We start from the raw sequence: 17,473 nt of genomic DNA on the forward strand, positions 1-17,473 counted from the left end.
TACTGTAATGTGTCAGAGGGCCAAGCACTGGCCATGACCTTGCTAGCAGGCAAAGCTGAAGGCTGTGGGAAATGTCAGGAGAAATACCAGCTACACAGGTCGCAGCATGGTGCCATTTGCTGGCCTTACCCACAACAACCTTCTCTAGCTCCATGCAAGTACATAATTGCATTAGGGACTGCTGATGATTTGGCTACAGTTTATTCACTGACACATACATGGAGCAGAAACTTGTACCATAAGCAAACATAAGCAAAGTCTGCCTCATTTATAGGAAAATACAAATTTTATAGGGTACCAAATCTTCTACCACAGTTGTGCTCTTGTATAAACAACACCATAACATTTTGTCCTTCTTGAGACAACAATGGACAAAATGAGCAGTTCAAATAAAAGAAGCTCCTGAACTATGTGACATAGAGCGGTAGCATAGGAGCACCCAAGGCATGGTTCTCAAACTACACACTTGTTCCAATGCAGCTCCTGTGTCTAAACCATCCTACCTGACCAGATCAGCAGAGTGCTGGGTAATCCAGGTCACTGCACAAGGAAAGATGTCATGGGCTGCTGCAGCCAGCTTTGCCATGTTGTCGTGGGACAGAGATGCACATCAAGGACTTCCCATCCTCTCCAGAGCAGGAGAAGGCCCACTGCCTACCAAAGCCCATCTCACATCTAGCACCTCAAATTTCTGCAGCTGAGTTGATGAGCTTGACCAGCAGGGCCTTAGTATCACACAGACAAAAATAGTAGAGATCCTGCCTGGACAGTCAAATGACTGGCTGAGACCAGGAAGGACTAGATGCCACTGCTCTGCCAGTGGTGCTGCCAGCAGTGGTCCCAAGAACCCTGGGACAGCTGTGGCCAAGCACTTATTGTTCTCCAGATAACAGGAGCTGAGAACAACTAGATCTTTTTCCTCCTAGAGTTCAGAAAAGCCGTAGCTCTAGGTTTTAGAACAGTACTTCTCAATGCTCTTCTTCCTTTGACCACACAAAGTACAGTATATGGCAAAACTTTGATTCCCTGCTCACCCTTGCTAGGTCAGACAGGTACAAACACAGGCAGGGATGTTCACCCCATACAGCAAGCGAACTCCTCACCTTGCAGGGAGGAACTGTATCCCAGCTTCCCACCTAGAGGTTGGACAGCTGTCAGCAAACCATCCCACTCATACAGTCCTCACACAGTGGGAGCCAAGCTCCTTCCAGAGTTTGACAACAGGTTGTCACAGGACAACCCTGTGAAGCTGAGGCTGAAGATTCCTGAAGAAGCCATCACACTGTTTTCATCCAAAATGTCAGCATTGCAGAAGAGCAGTGGCAGCACTTCAGCAATGCAGTGACGTTTTGTACCCTCTGGCACACAAGGTATGTAAATAAATGGGTTTCTGTCTAAATTCTACTGTGTGCAGATTTGTACCAAAGAATTGTTGTGATGTGCATCATTATGTCTCATTATGTGATTGCAAGTAACCTTTTGTGTAGCAGACACAATCCACGTAACATGCTGTGTGACCAGTTTACAAAACAGGGCTCCTTCAGAAGGGCAAGTAATTAATCATTATTCAGCAATAGCACTCACCACTCCATACTTGCTGGCAGGAGTGTATAACCCAGGGCATGCTTAGCTATGACAATAAATTATTCATGCAATAGAAAACTAGTTAGCTGTGGTGCTGTTCCAGTAAATGGTTAAAACCAGAAAGCACTCCGTTAGTTTTCAAGTGTGTGGCTGATTTTTTAATTTTTTTTTTTTTTATGAATTTACTGCCAACACATTGCATAAACAAGCATTGGCCTGAGTTGCAAATACAGTAGGAAAGAATTAGTGTAAGGCACCAATGTGTGTTTTTCATAATGCCAAACTCAATAATCCAAGGATGAGAAGATCTCTTGAAGGTATAGTGCAGTAACTTTATGGCTGTAATAATTTTATTACTTTATCAAGTACTAATTTAATAGAGAATGAAACACAGATTGTCAAAAATAAACTGCAGCAAATATTTTATTTGATGAAGAGTCCTAGGAGAAATTTGCATATTCTGCTCTTTAGGACATGTTTTACTTCATACTTAGCTTTGGCTTTCATTTACATTACACCTGGCAGACAATCTATCATGACGCAAATAAAGCACATGAGATTATTTACTTTTGATCACTGTCCACTATTTACACAAGCCAGGGTTAATGCAAAAGGCTGACGAGGGTTAGAGTTTAATCACTGATTTTGGAGAGGCTGTCTTCTCTTCAGTTGCCTTTTTACAGGGCAGCTCATTTCCTCTCTACTAGCAAACAGCAGAAGAAAAGTCAGTATGCAAGCACGAATCCTTCTATCATCTTGTACTTCACCATGCATGCATACCAAAAGGTACAACTCATCTCAGATCTCACTGTTTACCAGACCTGTGAGTATAATTTTTTCAACTGAGCCCATTAGTAATTTTAAAAAAATTATTTCCCTTTATATGAAAGTATTTTTCTTCCCATTAATTCCATTTTACTTAGAAAGAGCTTAATTCACCAGGGCCAGTCACATCATTAAGATTATAGAATTTTTTTTATAAAAGAGAATCAGAAATGCCTTTGCAAAACTATTATTCCAGGAGACTGTTGAAAGGAAGTTGCAATAATTCAAAGGAACCTCAAAAGCTAAACATGTTTTGAGGAATATGTTTCCAGCTGCAGAATAAATATTTGTAACTTCACCAAAATTTGTCACTGAAAAAAACAACCTTTCACTTTGCTTTGGGTTCATAGGCTGCTAAGATTTTGGGTTGAGGTTGCTTGACAATAAAGCATCACCTGCGGAATGAACACCAATCAAGTGCAAACATTTAAGATTTATACATGTATTCCATCCAGCTGCAGTTTCCATAATTGCATTGCACAGACACCAGCCATTCAGCAGAGCACATCGTGCAGCGAAGGATGAATTGGCTTTCTCTTTTTCCCAGCAGAGCAGTGCAAGGAGAGCACAGTGATGGGAAGCAGAGGACATACCCACTTCCTCTCATGGAGCATTTCATTTTCTTCTTTGCTGAGAAGACTAGCCTCCTTTGCCCTGCAGTATTAACAAGTATACCAGCTCCCAGTGAAGACAGGCTGCCCTATATCTATCAATAGAATCTATATAGAATCTTTTCCCTTAGGGATTAATTCAACTTTTGATTCAATCTTTCTGAGCTTTAAATTATGATGTTACAAACCTCCAAGGAACTGCTGTACTATTTGTGACCTTCTTTATTACTTTCTGCTGTTTGATAAAGTAGAGAAAATTGATTTATAGATTAGTTTGCTTGTGAACATTGAATATCAATGGTGAGAATGTGATTCACGGAAAACCAGCGTAACTGCTGGTTAAAGTTTAATATAGCAGTTTATTAATTAATGGTGAAGGACAATAGAATAACTGCACATTAATCTTCAATGAGATTCTGGAAGTGCAATGTGAAATAATAGCGATGAATCAAGGCATCTTGCAAGATTTGGATTTAAAGTTTTTTCAAAACATTTCCACAAAGAATTTTGTCCATTGCTTCCACTTCTCTTCCCTAAACCTCTCTATCTTCCCCTTAAGACCTGATGGCTGTTTTTGTGTTTTCTGTAAGCATTAAAGGTTAAAGGGGGTAGGAGAGGCAGAAGTTTTCCAAATGGAGCCTAAAATTAGGTGTTGGTTTCTGTATTTGGAATCTTAGGCCCCAATCCAGGAGTCTATTTTTATTCAAAGCAGCCGAGCACTTGACTTCAATGGATCTAAAAACACTCATACTTAAGTGCTTTGCTGAATCAGGACAGACTTAAGCACAAATGTAAATGCTATGCTGAATTGGGGCTCTAAATATGTGACTTGATTTTTAAAAGTGCTGAGAGACAGCAGGTCTAATTGAAGTCGATGGGAGCTGCGAGAAGCTCAGCGTATCTGAAAATCAGGCCACTCACTCATTGAGGTGCCTGAATCTGATTTCAGATGCTCAGCTTGCAGTATTCACCATGGGGAAAAATGGTGACCATAGCAGGCAATGGAAAGCCCTGATTTTTCGCAATAAACCTTAATGTAAAAGGAGGAGATGGGAGGCAATGGCTTCCTGGAAATCTAATGTGGAGTGCTTTTTTTGGCAAGCATCAAAAGTACTACGCAAAAATATGAAATGAATAAATAAATGAAATTAAAAAGCCTAGTAACTGGAGAAATATTGGGCTAAGTTCATGCCTTGAGGAACAGCAGCAAGACTGATGAGAAACATCAGGAATGATTTGGCCTACTACGTTTTGAGCATTAATTTGATCAGGAGCAGTGACTCAACAATGGCAAATCCCACACAGTGAGGAACTTCACTCTACCACCCTTGCGAGAGCCAAGCACAACAGTTCGGATTAGTAAATGGTAAAAATGCAAAAGCTAAACATTTTTGCAAGTTACAGAGCATATATTAAGCAGCAATGTAAGGAACAGAGATGAGCTGGAGGCTAGTTGTTTTGAGAAGTGGTCCTTTCCTTAAGAAGCACAGCCAGGCTGTCCACCAGCTGCCCTGTGCTGCTCCTCCCACCACAGCTGGGTCCCTCCTGAGGCGCCATCTGATGAGAAGACTCGGTCACACAGTGTGGGGCTGTGCACCCCCAGAGAAGGCTGCTGACACAGCAGGACAGGCCTGCAGCCATGAATTGGCCACCCGTGAATGAACCCTGGGCAAACCAAACAAAAGTGGTTCTTCCCCTATTTTTGCGCATGTAAAGGAGAGGGGTGTGAATACCCTCTGCCATCCCCAGGCCTACCTGTTGCCTGCCCAGTGGCAATGCTGGTGTGGAAGCTCATATGCTGCATGCTGTATTGATCCACAAAGGAGTCAGGAAAGCCATACCTGTCCAGCCACCTACCTGTCTGGTCCTCCTGATCTGTCTGCTGAGACAGAGGCTGGTGAAGGACTCTCATGACAGGCTTACTTCTAGTCCAGGCGTTTATCATGTCAGGATGGAAGATACCAACCATTTTGCACTTCTCAGTCCCTACTACCTGAACTGGGATTCAGTGTGGCCAGAAGAAAAGTCCTTATGTTCCCCACCCCCTTCTAACTCAAACCAGCAACTCTTAAACTCTACCGAGGATTTTTTAAAAGTTTTCTTACATGGTTTATGGCATGTCTTTTCAACAGACTTGGGTACTCATGGCAGAAAGGCACATAGCACCTTTCTACCATTAAATGTATTAAAACTGGTGACGCTGTACCCTGCCCAAAGTGCAGCAATGCAGGTGTGCTCTGGCCTATAATCTGAAATAAATTACAATCGCTAGAAAGAGTAATACAAAACCCAGTACACAACCAGTTGTGGGAGAAAAAACCTGTCACTTGTAACAAAAATGAGAAACAGAAATGGATTTGAAACATTCGTTTCCCTTTATTTTCTCAGTGAGGCTGATGTGTACTGCACATTAAAAAAAAAAGAAAAAAAATCACAGGAATTTTTCATACAATGAATTAAACCACAAAAGTACATGTAGAATCGGCAGGTGGAAAATAGCCCACCTTGGGCTTAACTAGTATCTCACTTTCCCTGTTCAGCATAGTCCAACCTACAACTTTACGTTCACCTACTGTACAAATCTTACAGTAGCTCTATCAGGTCAGTGGTTCACATTACTGAAAATGTCTGTCACATAGGTACAAATTTAGAATCATCACATTCTATTACATGGCTATTCTAGGTCATTTATAGATCAGATCTTATACTACAGTGATTGAAGTTCTCATTACAGCCATTAAAAAGGACACATAATCATTACCTACTGTAGGCTTACATCTAAAGGGATGACAAGGAGGTGTGGTTGTTCCGTGTTTGTTGTTTGGTTTTTTTTTAACTGACCCAAGTATTATTACCCCAGAGGCACAAACTTTCCTCTCAGTGCTGCTCTTGGTGATGACAGCCCAACTACTTTTCAGAGTAGTTTAGCATAGATATTTTTCTTCAACTTTAGGCTCCCTCTGTTTGGATTAGTATTTAGATAATTTTCCATTCTGTAGGAATTACTCAGGTCTTGGAAAGATCACAGTTCCTAAGTACCAGTTCTGTTACCTGTATTGCGGATGTGGTACTTACCACAGCATGAATGCAACAGTACAATCTTCATATAAAAGACACACAGAGCTACACTGCAATTTGCCTCTGGTGACAATGTGGTACATGTGCTAATCTGAAATGTTCTTGGGGAAGAAAAAAAGAAAAGCAAACACCGAGTTTATATTTTGATGGATTTCCTACTACAGTGTCTATGAAGGATCCAAATAGCTTTATTCAGCAATCCTAGCTCTATTAATTTCATATGTAATTTGTAAATCCACAGAGGAAAGCCATCTTCAAGATGAGAATGTTTGCCAGGCCAGTGAAAAAAAAAATTTAATCACATCATTATGCCTGCTTGGTGAAAAATAAATAATGCCCCCACACAAGCCCCACACCAATTTATTAATGCCAGCAATCTAGGGCAAAAGAGAACATTTTAAAATTTAATCACAGAAATGTAAAGGCAAAACAGGTAATGCATCTGGTCCTTGAACACATAATATGATATACTAAATATTGATTTCTTAAAAATAATTTATTGCTTTTAATATTTTTCTTTACAACAGAAGATACTCAAAATCCAGAAAGGAAAATTGTAAACTTTTAGTTTGGCATTCACACAAAGTTAAAATACCTGCATTTTTAACCTACAGAGCAACAACAAGAATTATGCAGAGTAAAGAATGTTACATTTGTAACACAGAACCTCCAGAAAAGTTCTTTTTTTTTTTTTTGTTTTATTGCTATCTATCTACTGAGAAATAAGAAGCCAAAAAATCAAGCAAGCATCCGACAGGACAGGACAGACAGTGGAATCTCTCAGAACACAATATGCTGGTGATAAAATGAATGCAGCCATCAAAATCAACTGCACTGCTATGGGGGTAGAATCAGTTTTCTAAGATTTAGAGTGGGAAAGTAGATTAAATAGTTAGGTGTGCCATACCTTTAAGAGGAATCATGAATGCCAAAGAGTAGTAGAATAACAAATCTATACATTCACAAGCAAATTCCAAACTTTGCTGATTCAGTAGAGACTCCGAGTTCAGATGAAATTCTGATGCTCAGAATAGCAGTAGTTTATACTCTTGTGGTTTTTTCTTTCCTGAAATTTGTATTTAATTTAACAGAAGCAATGTCATCAGCAACAACGTTATGTGCACATCTGAGGCCATGCTAGTGCATAGTAAAAAAAAAAGGAAAAAACCCAAAACCAACCCACTGCTTCTGCAAAAGCAGAATTTCCGAACAAAGCACTTGCTTACTCCAAACTGACAACCATCATGCATCCTAGGCATAAAACTTCCACTGGCCTTTTTATTCTTTTAGTCATCTCATAATTTATAATAAATAGGATAATTATAACTGATAAATATGTCTCTTTAGTAAACAAAGGAATGAAGGATTGGTATTTATACAGGATGCATAACTGTAAAAAATATAGATAAATACCATCATTAAACTCTGCCAATGAAAAGATTACTGGCTTCAAGAACAGTGTTTAGACACAGAATTACTGTAAAAATCATACTGTACTTAGTACCTCAGCATATTTTTATCAAATTAAAATCACAAAAATTAAAACAAAATAGCATTTTAAAAAGATTTTTGACCTCTAGTTCCAAAACTACTGTTGATACATAAAATAAAAACATTTCTTAATGATTACCCATTTGAGAGACTTTACATAAAATTATGATATTTTCTAGAAAAATTTAGATGAGAAAATTTCATTCCCCTAACAAATTCAGTGTATAAAACTGCAAAAGAAAATCAAGCAATGAGAAAAATGTGGAAAAATACTGCAGAAGGTGGTTAATATCTTTTGGGCTAGGATAATTCTTGACAAAATTCTTATATAAGCTCACCAAAGGAGGGATGGATGTGTATAATGCATTTTTGCACTCAGACACACACGCACACATATGCACACTCACACCCTCACCCATACACTTCTCTCTTTTTTTTTACAATCAAATATATATAAGCGTAAGTTCAGCTTTCTACATATGTTAGTGTACAATAATTGTTTCACCTCATATAATTACATTTGAGTATTCTTGATTAAGAAAAATTCAGCAGTTTTTGAAAAGAAGGCTGCATTTACAGTGCGTAGCTGTAACAAAAAAGAACATCGTCATACAGTATGTACATAAATAAAAATACTCCATTTAACATTTGTAAATACTCAACTACTTTAGAGAATGTAGCAAATAAACTACCTGTGCACACACCCAGATAGTTATATCCAACTCTCATTAATAATGTAACACCACGTCCGCTCATTAGAATAAATCGCTGAACAAGCTGCACATTTGACCATTAACAAGGCTTTGAAAATTTTTCTGTGGAAGATCAATGTTGTAGACATTTACATGGGTGTCAGAATTAAAAGATGAAACTTCAAAATGTTAGGGAAGCTTGAGCCTTTTGATTTTCTTTTCTGCAAAAAAAAACCCCACAAAAAACCCAAAAAACAAACCAACCAAAAAAAGAACAATCTTAAAACAAAGCTAAGACAGATTGCAGGCTTCTGGGACCTGTGGTTTCTTCTGGATTGTCATATTATCACTGTGTTGTGAGAAGAAGCTTCTTTACAAAAAAAAAAAAAATGCAGTGTCTGATCCCCAGACATCAGCAGCCGCAGTTCTCACACTGGGGTTTTTTTTCTGTTTGTTTTTGTTCTTTTTTGTTAAAATGCAATATGTACAGATTTTGCAGTTCATCGTTGTATGTGTATCTCTGTGGAACTGCTGCCATGTCTCGTGATTTGCACTGAACTCGCAAGGAATGCCTGGCTCCCCCGCCACCGCTCACCCGCGAAAGCGAAGCTGACACCCATGGACATGCGTGTGCTTACTGGACAGCATCCTGCCCTTCCACTCCTCGAGCAGCTGTGTTCATGTAAACCATGGTTTTGAACAGAGAGTGTAAAGTAGGAGAAATTCCTAAGTACGACTTTTTAGTTGTCCATTATTGAAGGACATGATGTCCGTGAGGTATTCGCCATCCCTTTGTTTTCCTCAGATGACATGCTTGTTACCTACGCAGGCTCCGCTGTGCCTCTTTAAGTAAACTATCAAAATCCATGGAGTCATACTTGCTTTTAGTGGAAGCAGGATCAAAATCATCTGAGTTTGAATCTGAAACCCAAAGGATGCAAGGTTAAGTAAGAGGCAAGAACTACTTATTTTCTCTGTACATCAGTACAAACAAGGCACTGAAGAAAAAATCCACCTTACAACCACAACTTTATGGGATGATAAAAGCATAGCAATGATCATCACAGAAGCTTTAGGCATTCCTGGTAAGAAGCAGCACTTAACAAAAGCACTACACATCATCAGAAGTGGGGAAGAACCACTAATTGCATGTGCATCTAGAGCAGGTTAACTCAAAACAATTTCCTCAAGGACTTGAGCACCGAGACACTCAAAGGTCTCCAAGTAGTCCAGATAATGTTGACAGATGCCTTAACCAAAACTCCACCCTTGCCTTGCAACTGCTGTTTCACAACATGCAATATCCAAGACAATTCTCCTGAGAAACGTTCTGAAGATAGCCAGGGCAGCCTGTGAGCAGTGCACAGAGGACACAGCTGCTTCTGCCTGCCTTACTCTGGGGTCTTGTGGAAGTCTCTACACCTGCCAGAATTTCTAGTTTTGCTTCTTGTTTGGAGTGTGAGCAATTCTGGGCAGGGCCTCTGCATGGCTGTATGAGCAGTCTTCAGGTGGGCTCCTCAGCTTTCTGCATCACATGTGATGAGCCATAGCAGCAAGAAGAGCCCAGCTCCTGTGGCCTGGGATACCTGCTTCAGCTTTATCAGCTGCTCAGACACGGACGTCAGTCTGTTCCCAGCACAGAGGAGGGATTGTATGTTTGTGGCCACACAGCTCCAGTACAATTATTGACATGGCTGCAAGCACTGAATTTCCTTTTGGAGTCAACCCTGTGTAACACCGACTCTCACCAGTTCCTGTGTCACAGCTCGTTTATGAGAGTGCCCTTTTCTTGCCATTTCTTGTGTTGAATTAATCAGAACTCCCCATCTACCACTATAAGACACATTCTGCATTAAATGTTCATTACAAGTTCTGTTAAGACAGTATCTTCTCACAGAGGAGAGGTGTTAAACTTCTGACTACTATTTTCGAGTGTTTTCTTTCTTCTGTGCTCAGCCCAAAGCTGATTAATTCTCTCTGTCCTAGTACCAGCTCATGAATTTTAAAGTTCATCCTGCCATTTCCTTATGTTGCTCTATCAGATACTCTGCAAAATACAGGGAATGCAGTCTGAAGTACAGAAGCTCAAGCTGTCAGCAGGACAAAGTGAAAACAGTCTGCTCACAGATACTCTGGGAATCCCGCTCGCAACGGAGAGAACTGACAGGGAATACTCCCAATGATGAATAATGTTCAAGAGGGTTCCCTTCAGACAACTTATTTTAAACCCCAGATTTTCTGAGATACAGAGATGACCTTGGCTTCCATTGCTGAAGATAAGTCAAATCAAGGCAAGACTTCAATCTGGTTTTACTGTTTTTATCAGCCTACATTTCGACAAATGCCTTGCTACCTTTCATATTTTCTACATCAACCCTATATCTCTTCAGCAGTCAATTGCCTTTTCTTAGCTTTACATTATCTGTTTAGCCACTGAAGTGAATTATAGCATATTCATTGTGAACAATGCGTATCATCTTTATAATTTATTTTGAAAAGACATCAATTGGTTAGAAAAAATATATCTGTATTCACTTCCTGCATTGTACAAAGCCGAGGGCAGCACATACAAGATTTTATTAGCACTGTGTTATAGGGTTATGAGAGATTTTAATGACTGTGGTCATTTATTCATAAAAAAATCCACAATACCTGATTAGTATAGATTCAACAGCAAAATGTGCCTTGCTGTGTTATTCAGAAAAGAGTACATCCCATGCCTTTAGTCTATTTATACAGGTATTAGGAAAGGTTTAACATTTAATGAATACTTTACATTTTAAAAGGTAATTAAATAAGAGGTGAGTTTATAATATATTGTAATATTACACAGGTTGTTTTGGTAGTCTGCATAGTTTCTTTATGCATATACTTAACATCAGTATTCCTGCTGTAGGACTTTGAACATCTCCAAAAACCCTTGCAAGGGGAAGCACCAGACCCTGATTCGGAGCATAGGACAGAACCATACATTTTGCCCAGGCAAGACTCACACAGACCCAGATGTGTTGTCACAGTCAGCATGCACACTTGGGACTGGAGTTATCATAGCATACTGGGGGCTGGAGACTGGTGTGCATAAAGCCCCACATCATTGTAAACACCAAGAGATTTGCTAAGCTCTCGACAGGCTGGAACCTCTTATATCATGACTGGAAGGCCCTGCAAGGAGACACCTTCATACATAGGTGCTTATGCACAATTTTAGAATCACCAGTTGAGGTCAATGGCTTTTGCCACACTAAGGGTCAGATTTGGCCACAAGCTCTTCTACCTTTCAAACTTGAGCTACTATGATTCATGTTTAAGGAGTGCCCCTGGCAAATTCTGCCCATCTACAATAGAACTCATAATGAAGTGAGAATCATCATGAAGTTTTTGGGTTGACCAATCTACTCTGTCCTCTGTTTACTGCTGCTCATATACATAAATGAGGTATTGGAATCAAACAGTTATAGCAATAAATAGTAAAGCATGTGGGAAGTTTCTGTGGTGCTATCTTTTCAACTTAGAAATGTATTATTGAATATATTGAGCACTTATTTTTCATAATGATGGAAATGGGCTTTAAAAGAATATTCATAGTTTGGAGTATTTGAAAGAAGCCAGCTCACATTACTAGACTCTTACGGCATTTCTTACAGATTTCTTACAGATGTCTTACAGCAAGTGAAAACCACTTTCTTCAACACCCCTCCAATAATTTAAATTGTATCAGCAGTAAGCAAAAAAGAAGCAAACCCTAAATTCTCATGAGTTACAAGATTCCAGTTATGTACTTTAATTCACATAGAACAAAATACCTACCTAGGTCTGCATAGTTAGACTTGCAAAACTGCTTGCGTCCACAGAAGTACAGCTCGAAATCAGGTTCATTTGACCTGCGTAAAGTGTATCCATTTTCAAGAGCAGCGAAGGCGTCACAAGTATAGCGGTAGGTGATGAAACCATAGCTGTCTCTGTCATTGAAAAACAGTTGTGAACAAAAGCTGAAAAGAGTTAACACACATTAGTGTAACCCCTTCCTGAAAGCAAGACTTGCTGGAGACCCAGCATTGGAAATGCCAGAAGTACTGCATCCATTTATCAGCATGATTGTCCTGTCATGCAGCTAAATACTTATTTCTGGGACAGGGAAATCTCAACTAGCAAGATTAATAAATAAGGATGAAAGAAAATAAGTAAGGTTTTGAACTCAGCATGTCATCTGTCACAGGACTTATACTGGTACTCTCATACCAGTAATCTCACTCCCATAATTTTTTACATATGGCAGATCTCAAACAAGAAATAATCTCAAAAGTTCCTACCCATCATCCCGCAAATTTACTGTGCACTCCTCAATTTCACCAAAAACTTCAAACCGATCCCTCAGTTCTGTTCGGGTTGTGTCAGGTCTGATTTTACCCAGATAAATCACACGGCGTTCTTCCTGTTGATAAAGAGCAACCGGGAAGGCGTATTTTTAACAAATGTGTAATAGAGATGAACCTATACATACATGCACGCAAATACACACACAGATGTGCAGAGGATGCATAATTATAGGAACAATCTCTTGTGGAAGACCTACTGCATCTTGCAAGTACATGAAGTAGTTCTCTCCTGGAAAGCATCTAAGGTATTTAAATGACACCACATTTGTCAGGTGGTGTGCTTCTGGAAGGGTACATGGATTGCTGTTATTGTTCTGCTGTACACTGACAGATGCTTCCCTTTGTATCCTACTGCACCTTCTTCCCTGTCACCCTTTCTACCACTTCCCCTCCAGGACTGCAAACTCTTCCAAACTAGGAGCTCCCTTTCTCTTGCCACGTATACAATACTGATCAAAACTCATCTTAGTTGCAGAAAGATAACACAATAATTGCGTAAGAGTACCACAGACATAACAAAACATTACAAGCATAACGTTATAAGCTCATATGACTCAAGAGCTGATTCATCCTGCAATCATGTTCCACCATAATCCATACCTTAAAATAGAGGGAAAACTGTTTAAGGTTGTCATACTTTAAACCCAGCCAACAACTAAGTACCACGCAGCCCCTAGCTCATTCCCTGCTCCCCTGTGGGATGGGGAGGAAAAGCAGAAAAAGGTAAAACGCCTGTGTTAACATCAGCTTAATAACTGAAACAAAGTAAGATGTAATAATAGTAATAATTATAATGATAGTAATTCTAATGAAAAGGGGAGAGAGAGGAATAAAACCCAAGAGAAACAAGTGCTGCACACTACAATTGCTCAGCACCCACTGACTGACACCCAGCCTGTCCCCAAGCAGCGATCTGCCTCTCCCAGCCAACTCCCTCTGGTTTATATACTGGGCATGATGCCATATGCTATGGAATATCCCTTTGGCCAGCTCAGGTCAGCTGTCCTGGCCATGCTCCCTCCATGCATCTTGTGCACCTGCTCCCTGGCAGAGCATGGGAAACTGGAAAGTCCTCCATTTAGAGTAAGCACTACTTAACAACAATTAAAACATCAGTTTCTTATCAACGTTATGCTTATACTAAAGCCAAAACACTGTCCTGTACCAGCTACTATGAAGAAAATTAACTCTATGCCAGCAGAAACCAGGACTAGGTCCAAAAGATGTCTTTTATTAAAACAAATATTTCTGGGGCAATGACAGGAAGTAAAATATATCCCGCAGTCACCACTGCCTTTTGGTTTATTCAGAACAAAAACCATCTGACTGAAGTTCCTAGGCTAGGGTATCTTCTGCATGTTCTTTCAACACTTGGAATAAAGCATCAGGTACTTTTATAACAAGTCATGGTCGTATTATTCTTTCCTTAGTACAAATGCTGAGCAGAATGAGGGAAGGACTGGGAAACCCTTGAAGAGTCACTTCATGAATTTTAGGATAAACACTTTTCTAAGGGTAGAGCCATTTAGTGAGCTGCAAGAAAAGAAAATGGAAAAAGGAGATCTTTAGAACACTGACCTTAAGGTAATCAGGGCAAAGAAGCACAAGCTACACATGGCTTGGGTGCTCAGCCTTCCTGCCTCCGATTGCCTCTGGCCTGGCACTACTGGCCCTACAGCTCATCCCTTACACACCCACGCAGTAGTCCCATAAATCGAACCACCACCACATTCTCAGCTGGTGTGAATCTGTCAGTCAGTGGTGCAATGTCAGTTTAAACCATCAACTTTGGCACCTGAGACTTGTGCAGAATTTAGGCACCGAATGCCGAAGGAGCTACACTGACTGCTGAGAATTCATGACTATCGTAACCTGGAGGTGCCTAAAGGCTAATGGCACCTCGACTGTGCAGTGCAAGAGGCACTAGGGACCTAAATATAGACTTGCATTCCTGCTCAGAAACATTCTAGCCTGAAGAGACAGGTAGTTTATAGTGTTACAATTCAGATATAGCATGAAATGTATCTTTTCCATGAGTCCCCACAGAGGCATAAAGCACTAGTCATTCTTGGACCATGGACAATACAATTGAGATCAGACCAAAACACATGTAAAACCAGAAATTATATTGATGTTGCTTTCTTTACTTGTTTTGAATATTCATTTGAGATAAAGAGACCATCAGAACTCTTAGTTAGGGGTGCTGAAAATCTTATCTTCCTGCTCCCAGGAGAGCACTTTGCTCTCAGGAACTATTTAATGCAAAAAGAATAAACAATTCCTGCAGCAGTAAGCCAACACTAAAATATCTGTCTCCCAACAGAAACTCCTTCTTACTAGCACTTTCAGTAAACTACTTTCACTGACTCTTTTCCTGACCTCACAAATCTCAGGGGCTCAGATCCAGTTAATCTAAGCTCCTGAGGAATGAAAGTTCAAAGCTGCAGAAAACAGAGATACAAGAATCGAACATTCCTATCCCAAAACCCTACCCACTAAGGAATAGCACAAGAATTACCTGTGCTCTTTATGGGTCCCTGGTCAGCCCAGTGGAGTCCTTGGTTGCTGTACCAAAGTATGTATAAGCTCTCCTTAATCAGTGGGATCAGGTAAGGATCTCATTTAGATACTTGAAACTACTGCTGCTTTTGATTATGTAAGGAACCATGGTGAGTGCCTTGGTAGTCCTCTGTAACCATGCTGGGACAGGCAGATCCATTTTAAAATGTTCCAAAATGCAGGGTCCAAAAGCTGCCCTTGTTCTCTGCCATAGCAGTGCCGTTTGGAGAAGCCAGGATGGCTAAAAGGACTTGTGCTCATGGGTAGCCATACATTTAGGGCACAGACAGCTGCTGTTTTTTACCTCTGTCTCTACTGTTTCCCAGTCCACAGCCCTGACCTTGACAGAGGAGTTTCAGTAGGGCTTCTGTGAACCAGAGACTGTAGAGTGCAAGCTACAGAAATCTGCATTTCTTCCACTTTCCCCATTCTAATTCTGCTTACCTTCACTATGGTTGGGTGCTGTAAACTTCAAAACCAGGAAAATCTGCATATGCACAGTAATTACTTTTTCAGACTGTTTTACCAAAACAAGGATTTAACCACACTGAAACACTTGATAAGAAACAATTCCATTGATACTTGCTATTGAACCTAAATGACTGACCAGATGGAGCAGAACATAAACACACCAGACTGTCTAATATACTTCAGCTGAGATAATACATCTCAACTGAAAAAAACATAATGTTTCACTCACTGACATGGAGATTGTTGTATTACAGTGTGATGGAAATATCTAGTGCACACTCTTCCATAAGTCTGTCTGCATGCCTGTGCAATTTTTTCTTCTTCTATCCCTCTAATAACCTTTGTATCTCTAATATCCCTTTAAGTCAACTGTAATAAACCAAAACTGAACAATTAAAAAAAAAGCCTGTTCAAGTACCGTTAAAGGAATAAGTTGAACCTGCAAAATTAAGGAAATTCAAATTTAATGCTGAAATGTACCATATGTCCTCCAGTGTGCACATGTGAGGAGATGGGTTCAAGTATTTTTTTAAGCAGAGTGCCGTGATGGAATAACATACAGGAGAACACAGGATTCACACAGCATTGTCTTTGCCTTGGTTAACTTCGGCTTATTTAAAGCAACTATGAAAGAATGTATTAATATTCACAGAGATGCCTTCCTTTCATTCCCATTAATAATAAGAGCTATAGAAGCCTAACAAGATTACAACACACCTCCAAATGTTAAAGACCTTTTTTTGATAATAAGTTACATGTGTAAGTCTGTATGTGCATATTAAGTAAGATGTTTACTGCACTTGTTAGAGGATATATGATAGATGACTTGGAAACCTAGAGAAAGGCAGAGAAAAGCTTTTGTTTTCAATTTATATGGGCATATATGCAGGAAACTCCAGAAGGTACTTGTTCATATTTCCCTCCCGAAAGTGCACATGATTTATTTTGCATCATAAGCCTGAAGTGTGGCTCATTGCTCTGCCAGGTAAAAAGAGAAAAAGAATAGTCCGGTCAACTCCATCAAGCCTAACATGTCTGTCTTCTTTCATCATCTTGCTCATTCTTCTTTGCAGTAAAAACATTTGAATAGGAAGATGTGGCAGAAAATCTCAGACTGACATGCAGTATTTTAAGTCTCAAATGAAAATACTAAAGCATTAGAACACCAAAATACGAAAAAACAAGACCTGAATATACCTTACACCTCTAAGGGTCAATAAAGGGACCACTCATCCTCCAAAACACTGACTGATGCTAAGGATCCTTTTATCTTGCAAAGGTTTCCTCCAAAACTTTATTTTCTTTGTGATTCCCTATTCCTAAGTCTTTATTTCACATGGAACTAAACACAGACCATTAGATGTATTAGTTTTCACTTGGGTTCTTTTGCTTTTTTCCCCAATAGTTGTTTGCTTTGCCTGCCTGTGGTGCTGCTAAGCGGGGCCCATGGGAACTGAAGGCAGCCACTCCAGAGGTAACACCACACAGTGCTGCTGTTCCCATTTTCCCTACCACTTTTTGCCTGCACATCTGTGGTGCATACCTAGTTCTCCGAAAGCCAGGAAATGCTTTATGTGAAGCTGAGACAAGAAATCCAGGAGGATTTTAAAGGTGGGTTCTGCTATGGGCTTGTAAAGGTTCTGCTGCTCACTCCAGCACAGGTGGCTGGCTGGGTGCACACCCCATGCCTGTGTTGCGTTCTGTGCCAAATGACTTCTCTTCCAGTAGAAAGCCAAGAAGACTTTTATCATTAGAGCTGAAGGCCAAATACCATTTTGAAAATGCA

At 39.9% G+C, this 17,473-nt stretch overlaps 1 protein-coding gene across 4 annotated transcripts in view; it reads right to left on the reverse strand.

Annotated features, from left to right (window-relative positions):
• Positions 1–5,372: 5,372 nt before the first annotated feature.
• Positions 5,373–17,473, reverse strand: part of PPARGC1A (PPARG coactivator 1 alpha) — a 368,736-nt gene continuing 356,635 nt past the window's right edge. For all 4 annotated transcript variants that reach the window (XM_048304122.1, XM_048304125.1, XM_048304126.1 and 1 more), the window contains exons 11-13: positions 12,592–12,713; positions 12,089–12,240; positions 5,373–9,202 (exon numbers count right to left, since the gene is read on the reverse strand). In XM_048304122.1, the coding sequence (XP_048160079.1) occupies positions 9,099–9,202; positions 12,089–12,240; positions 12,592–12,713 (378 nt within the window). In that variant the 3' untranslated portion in view covers positions 5,373–9,098. The remainder of the gene's footprint in view (positions 9,203–12,088; positions 12,241–12,591; positions 12,714–17,473) is intronic.

The sequence above is a fragment of the Corvus hawaiiensis genome, chromosome 5, assembly GCF_020740725.1.
Source record: "Corvus hawaiiensis isolate bCorHaw1 chromosome 5, bCorHaw1.pri.cur, whole genome shotgun sequence".
NCBI lineage: Eukaryota > Metazoa > Chordata > Aves > Passeriformes > Corvidae > Corvus > Corvus hawaiiensis.